This window comes from Limanda limanda, chromosome 17, assembly GCF_963576545.1.
Source record: "Limanda limanda chromosome 17, fLimLim1.1, whole genome shotgun sequence".
Classification (NCBI taxonomy): Eukaryota; Metazoa; Chordata; class Actinopteri; order Pleuronectiformes; family Pleuronectidae; genus Limanda; species Limanda limanda.
The window spans coordinates 4,079,488-4,087,332 of record NC_083652.1 but is presented as its reverse complement, the minus strand read 5'-3'; the positions used below and the strand labels follow the sequence as shown (position 1 = coordinate 4,087,332).

At 43.7% G+C, this 7,845-nt stretch overlaps 1 protein-coding gene across 1 annotated transcript; it reads right to left on the bottom strand.

Moving 5' to 3' along the window:
* Window positions 1-2,770: 2,770 nt before the first annotated feature.
* Window positions 2,771-4,673, bottom strand: LOC133022872 (growth hormone secretagogue receptor type 1-like). The gene is made up of 3 exons (XM_061089780.1): window positions 4,547-4,673; window positions 3,412-3,587; window positions 2,771-3,286 (listed from the first exon to the last, which is right to left on the bottom strand). The coding sequence occupies exons 1-3, from the start codon at window positions 4,671-4,673 to the stop codon at window positions 2,771-2,773; spliced, it is 819 nt and encodes a 272-aa protein (XP_060945763.1).
* Between the last annotated feature and the right edge of the window lie 3,172 nt (window positions 4,674-7,845).

The following is a 7,845-nucleotide window of genomic DNA, read 5'->3' as shown; positions in this document are numbered from 1 at the left end:
TAACCCAAGGATATTATTATCCAATTCTCCTGGGTGTAGTTGAGACAAATGGATTGTCATTCTCGATTCTTCTGGGGGGGCCAATTAGACCCCCAGGGAGGGCGCTGGGGTGCTGCAATGTGGGGTCAGTCAGACCCACACCTGATTCCAATTGTAATCTAGAGGGGTATATAGAGAAGCCGGTGTCCCAATCAACGTGTGCCACCCTCCCTGATCATGCCACGATTTAAAGTCGGCGCGTTTGCACGATTGAAACAGCTATTCTCAAAGCACCCCTCCTCTGAGCCCGAAGAGGACGCAAAAGAGCCAGACCTAGAAGCGGACGGACAACCAGATGGAGTAGAAGACCGGGAAGAAGACAGAGACGACTTTGAGGACGACGTGGAGGAACACTTGGATGATGAGGTAGAAGACAACGGAGACGACTACGACCCAGTGGGTGATGCTTCTGCAGATTTATCATCCTTGGCCGAAGAAGCGGCTGCTAGTCCTCGTTAGGGTTGCTCGATCATGTGAAATTTAATCGTGATTTTGATTATTGGCTCAAACGATCTCCAAACTACTATAATCGAGTTGAAACGATTATTTGGCATTTTTTTCGAAAGCATGGGCAATTCAGTCCTTTGCCCAAAGCATTCAACGCGGCCCAGCTGACTGGCACTCACTCTCAAGCAGCTGTAAAGTGAAGGATGCGAGTTGTGTGTGTGACGCGCTCACTGAGGTACCCGCCCTTAAAACCATACTTACAAGTGTGTACACTGGGAATTCGGACGCAGGTCCTGGCAAGCTACCAAGTCAATATATTTCTAGAAAAACTTAAGAAAGGGTATTAAAATGAGTGGGGGAGATGGACCATACGGAATGGGAGGACTTTTTTTTTTTATTCCAGTACATTTTTGTAGGGGGGGGGGGGTGATCTTGTTGAGCTGGTCATTTCAAGAGTAGCCCACAAGCCTATAAAGTGTGGGAACCCCTGGACTACACGGTCGTAACATCACATGCGACAATTACTTCACTCCCTATGAAGTGAAGTAATTTGACTGCTCACGGTCAGGGGAAGAGCGGTGTTCTCATCCAAGTTTGCATTCACGCCCACCGCCACTCTGGTGTTTTACAACCCAAAGAAAAACAAGAACGTGTTGCTCCTGAGCACGCTGCACACCAAGGCCAACGTCAGCGAGGGGAGAACGGTCATCGTTCTGTACTACAACCGCAGCCAAGGTGGCGTGGACAACCTAGACAAGGTGATCGGAACATACAGCAGCAGGATGATGACCGCGCGCTGGGCCCTGGTTGTCTTTCACAACATTATCAACGCCTCCTCCTACAACGCCTTCGTGATATGGAGAGAGATCAACCCACAGTGGATGCTGGGCAAGCTAAACAAGCGGAGGGTGTTCCTAGAGCAGCTGGGAAAGGCTTTTGTTTCTCCGTTCATCGAACGAAGGGAGCGTATCCAAAGCAGCCGGCGCATCGAGAGCTATAGTCCACATAGACGCTCAACCAGAGCATCCGGCCTCTTCCACGGCCCTAGCAGCAGCCCCGCTCACGGCGAATAAAAGGAAGAGGTGTCAGACATGCCCCAGGAAAAAAGATTGTAAAACTTGCACCATGTGCTGCCGTTGTAACAAATACATCTGCAAGGGCTGTTCACGTGTCTTCTGCCCTATGTTTGTGTCATTATATGCCGGGGGAAGCAAGGACAACACAAGGCTTAAACAAGAGAGCTGTGTCTCAGATCAGGGGCTGCAACCTTCAGAGGACACGATCTACTCAACCCACCTCCTTCCTCGGTCAGGCAGACTGTGAAGGCTGAAACTAAATAAGACCGTCTGGTCCACAGAGAAGAAGCTTGTCCTGTCCTTAAAGGGACTCTCACCTTTGTTGCATTTTTACACTTTTTTTGGATAAGGTTAAATTGGTATTAATAAGGTAATGACACTCTAAAATGCAAGACAGACCCACCAGGAGTAAAAACAAACAATTATTTCACTCTCATAATATTTAGTGAAAACTTCAACCAATAAAATTCTTCGGACCGAAGGACCTTATTGGCCGACAGACCTGTCTGTTTGCTGCATGGACATGCAGGTTTTCCGTCTGCTTCTTGTGGCGCATTCGGGCGCATTGGTGAATGTAAATGTATATAACTTACCGGTGCTTCTGAATCCGAATCCATTGCTTTGGTAAACAAAAACTCACGTGCGTGCGCGGAGGCAGCAGGTTGTAAGTCTGCTTGTAAATAAAGTTTCTTCAAAAAAACACTGCGGATGGGAACGAGGGGGTGGGGTATTGGAGGAAGGCGGGATGATTTGAATGTGCTGTAATTCTCAAAGCATGCAACAAAGGTGAGAGTCCCTTTAAGTTGGACACGAAAGAAAGCTTAATGCCACTTAGTTTTTAACATGTGAGCCGTAAGTTGAGTTCATACGGTTCGTCACCAAAGTGACCAAAGAGGCCATAGCATCTTGATTGCCCCCTGGTGGCTAACTGAAGGTCCTACACCTTGCCTGCTTCCTTGATGGTAACAGGCGGGAAATGGACCAAACTAAAAACTCAAAAATACACTTCAGATATATTCTGAAAGATGGTTTCTGTCATTTTATGTGGTTCTTATAAAACTGGTGAGTTATTTTTCTGGTAAATTTAGTTTTGATTATCTATTGAATGATTCAACTCAGACTCTGGCTCCAGATGTGCAAGCCGAGATGAAGACAAAGTATGGAATCTGTTTGTCTGCCTTTCTCAGCTGTGTTTAGTTAAAGCTAATTCAGAACCTAAGGGTGTGTGTTAGATTGTGTTTCTCACCCAGCATCTTGACTGCGTGTTGGTCACTGTTGTCTTTACGGCTTCTTTGTGGACGGAGCCTCAGAGTCAGTCCAATCAGGATGTAGACCAGTCCCAGGATGCACAGGGGTACCAGGACATACAGGTTGTAGAGAATTGTCATGGCCAACCCGATGCCAGAGGAGAATAAGGATTTTGAGATGGTGCAATGTGTGTATTTAACCTCTCTTCCCGTATGATCCACTACCTTCACATCCTCCACTTCCATCATGACCGACACTGGTACTGCACTGACAGCCGCTCCCAGCCAGAGGCAGCCAATCAGAGCCCTGGTTCTGTGACGTGTCACCAGTGTCTTGGAGGTGATTGGCCAGCCGACAAGCAGGTACCTCTCCAGGGAGAGAAAGGTGATGTGGAGAATGGTGCAGAAGATGCAGCACTGTGACAGGAACATGGTCAGCTTACAGACGAAGACTCCTAACTTCCAGCCTGTCAAGATCTGGAAGAGACACAATCCATTTAGTGCACGTTCAGCCAAACCATGAGTTTCTGGTCAAATCACAGTGAACTGACACAAAAAAGGTGTATAAGTATATAATTATTATGGGATATATGTAAGGGCACCTCATATATATCCAGAGGCAGCAGCAGGAGGATAAGCAGGTCACTAACAGCCATGCTGCTCAGGTAGAGGTGGGCGGAGCTTCTCATGTTTGGGCGAAGCCAAACAACCAGAAGAGTCAGTGTGTTTCCAAAAAGGCCGAAGAGCATCAGTGAAACCACAATCACAGTCGCAGACACTAGAAAACAAAATACTGATGATTGATTTTCATTAGAATCACAAATTTACACATGCTCAGTCCACAATGTAAAATGGTAAAAAAATGTCACAGTTATAATTAGTTCTCATGATTACTGGCACAAGAATATTTTTCAGTTTTTTCCTAAACTACTATGAAAGAGTAGTATAAAAATATAAGAAACAACATTGAGTCAGGTAAAAATATCCCCTTAATGTTTCTCCATAGCTCAGCAACATTTTCAGCCCCAGTAATCATATCAATATAAAATGTGAGGAATATTTTACCGTTATTTATAACTTTAACTTCCTTAGAAAATTCAGTTGCATCATTCTGCTGAAGCTTTCTGGCCAAGTTCTGCAAATAATGTTAATAATATGTACTGCATATCTAAATCTGGAAAACACACAGACACACACATATATATATATATATATATTTACTATTCATTTTATAACTCTCACTTTTACTCCAGCACTTTTATTTATTTTCCTGATTGTTTTGACAGTTTCAGTTAAAATATTGCAGAGGTAATTCATCATGTTCACTGGAAACACACAGTTTAATATGTGGTTTGATTTTAAATCTATGCAAATGCATGTGTGCATGTGTTTATAACACTATATAACGTTTTAATTGGTGATATTTAAAGGTGCTGGGAGGAGGATCTGTGTATTGATCGAATCAGGCTAAGAAGATAAACCTGTCTTCATGCTAAGCTAAGCTAAGCAGCTGCTTTGTATTTACTGTAGAATCATCTCAACTCACTGTTTTTCTTTGAAATAATTTAATAATTTGTTTAATTAGTTATAAGACGAAAATGTTCGGTGTTTCTGTCCTTCAGATAAAGGTTGAAGTTGTTTTTTATATTTGTATAACTACTACTAATAATAATGACAGTAGCTGGCTGTATCATTTTAAAATCATCTACAGTTTCATCACCATTGTTTTGTACCCACCAAGGAAGATCCATGCAGAAATTGTTTCCTCCTCCTGACAGTCTTGGTTGGAGCAGTTTCTCCAGAAGCCTGGCGTGCTACAGTTTTTAACTCCACAGCTCACGTTTCCCTCCTCCATTAGATCCATGACGGCTCAGGTGGGGGCAGGACGGAGAAACCTGCAGGGGAGAGGTGTGTGTGTCCCAGGTTCCACAGAACTGACGCACACTGATGGCTTTCCTATGACGCTTGATCCCAGCCAACACTGAGAGGAATGGTCAAGTGCTGTCTGATTAGAGGAACTGAAAAAACACAAAGGAAAATATTTAGAACCACATAAGCATGCATGTATCACACTGTGAACTCTGAATAAACACATGTGCTGCACATATTCACGCCAAGAGCGGTTCTACACACATATTCAATATCAACACAGTAAAATTCAACATATCAAAGCTTTAATCAGACCATCCTCACTATTGTCACATTTTAAATCACTGACGCAGAAAAGAAAAGGAGATCTCGTTCCAAGCCTCCATCGACTGCCTGGCTGTGCTCACTGCAAAAGACAAGGAGCTGAAGAAGAGTCGGGCAGAGACGCTGGAGGTGAAGCTGCAGCAGGAGCGACTCCAACTGAGGGACTGAGCTGCAGGAAGGTGGAGGCCGTCAACAGAGGACACACGTCTATGAAGGAGCAAGTTCACCAACTGAAAAGTGAACAGATGAAGCTGGAGGAGGACGTGAGACACAAGGACGAGTTGATTCAGACAGAAACAAAGAAGAGACAAGCTTCCACAGAGTCATACCTGGCTTGACGAGCTGAGTGAGACGGAGAACGAGCTGGAGAGTGTTGCGAGGAAGTGGAGGAGAAAAGTGGAGCAGCTGTAGAGAGTGAAGGTGAAGAACGAAGCCAACTGTCTGATTCTGAACCAGCAGATAAATGATTACACAAAGAAAAGAGGGATGAGGTGACGTTTGTCCTGAAACCTGTAACCCTACCTTCCTCCTTCCGTGTCAGTAGTTGAAAACGGGATTTAACGTGTCATTTGCATCAGGTTTTGTTGTCAAGCAGGTTTACACATACAATGAATTCAATGTGGAGTAAGTGTGCAAGGTAAAATATGAAAAATATGAAAAAAAATATATATATTAAAGAGATATTATATTATTCTGACACCACATGAACCACACAGTTTTATTTAAATAATCTTTATTTAAAAACAAAATAAAGTTCACACATAAACTAACTTGACTCTGTAAATACATCACCAGGAGTTATAAACAAAGTTTAACATTAAAAAACACAAACTGAGAGGAAAAAAAACCTTATTTAAATATGTTATTTTTATTCTCAAATATTATCAACATGTTTAATTGGGTAAAAGATTGAAGGTCTTATTTATTTTCTATTAAAGGAGGTCGATTGTTTGTTTTCATCTTTGCAGAAGTATTTTATTTTTTCAAACCCCAGGTAAGACAAACCCCGCCCCTACCCAACCTCTGATTGGCTTATTTCATTTTCATTCCCCAAACTCTGACCAATCATCACTGGACTTGCCTCAAACTAACCAATCGGAGGCAAGGTGGGGTTTTCGCTCAGCACTAATAGATTGTCGAAACATCTGAATGTTACTGTCAGAGAAAATCTGTAAATACTTGCTGCTAGCTGGGTTAGCTGTGTGTTAGCAAGGTTAGCTGGGTGGTAGCAAGGTTAGCTGTGTATTAGCTGTGTTAGCAGGGTTAGCTGTGTTAGCATAGTGTTAGCTGTGTGTTAGCAGAGGGTTAGCTGTGTGAGCAGGGTGTTAGCTGCTCCTACAGTCAAAGCTCCTGATATCTTAGTTCAGTGCAGGTCTGAAGCAGCTGAATTCAGTTTATTAATATGGTCGTTGCAGAACCACCAGTGATCATCACAGCTCCCTTGTGTTTCTGCTGTTGTTACGTGTGCCTATAATTTTACAAAGTGGTTGTGGAGAATCTTGATGAGATTGTGTGCTCAGTCAGTGAGACGGTGTGAGACAGTGTGTGTGCACGAGGCTACGCACAGCGTGTCTGTACCTGGTGGACATCAGGTTGTAGACCAGAGGGTTGATGGCAGCACTGAGACGGGAGAGAATCCAGGAGACCAGGTAAAAATAAAAGTATCCATCAATCGATTTGTTATTGTGTGTACTGTCAGTGTGTGTGTTATTGTGTGTACTGTCAGTGTGTGTGTTATTGTGTGCACTGTTAGGACCGGCTCTCAAAGAAACATAGGCCATGGTCAGATGGACGATGTAGGGCAGCCAGCACAGGACGAAGGCCAAGACAATCACTCCTTATGGACATGAGTAGAAGGACACAGGAAGTGGACATGAGAATCATCAATATCTGCAGGTGATAGAACATTTCTCACACTGTTAAACAAGAGAGCTGTGTCTCAGTTCAGGGGCTGAAACCTTCAGAGGACACGATCTACTCAACCCACCTCCTTCCACGATCAGGTAGACTGTGAAGGCTGAAACTAAATGAGACCGTCTGGTCCACAGAGGAGAAGCTTGTCCTGTCCTTAAGCTGGACACGACAGAAAGCTTAATGCAGCTCAGTTTTTAACATGTGAGCCATTAGTTGATTTGATACGGTTCGTCCCTAAAGTGCAATGAGTCCTGGGACATGTTGGACCTGGAAGGATTCACTCATCAGAGCCTTCTCTGGTATGAAAGGAAGCATCTATAGGAGCCTTTCTACTCGTGTCGCTGTGATGCAGCCCCTAAATTGACCCAAAGCTGGAAATAAAGATGCACGACAATACTAGTTCCCAAAAGTGAAACCAAAGCATCTCAATTGCCGCCTGGTGGCTGGCTGCAGGTCCTACACCTCGACTGCCTGCTTCCTTGATGGTAAAAGGTGGGACATGGACCAAACTAAAAAGTCAAAATACACATCAGATATATTCTCAACAATGGTTTCTGTCATTTTATGTGGTTCTTATAAAACTAGTGAGTTCTTTTTCTGGTAAATTTAGTTTTGATTTTCTATTGGATGATACAGCTACCACTCAGCCTTTGTCAGTTGTACTTATTAGAAGCTAAATTCCGAACCTAAGGGTGTGTGTGTTGGATTGTTTTTCTCACCCAGCATCTTGACTGCATGTTGGTGACTCTTGTCTTTACGGCTGCTTTGTGGACAGAGCCTCAGAGTCCGTCCAATCAGGATGAAGACCAGTCCCAGGATGCACAGGGGTACCAGGAAGTACAGGTCGTAGAGAATTAATAAGGCCCACATGAGGCCAGAGGGGACTGAGGATATTGATAATCTGCACACTTCGATTTCTTCCTCTTTTC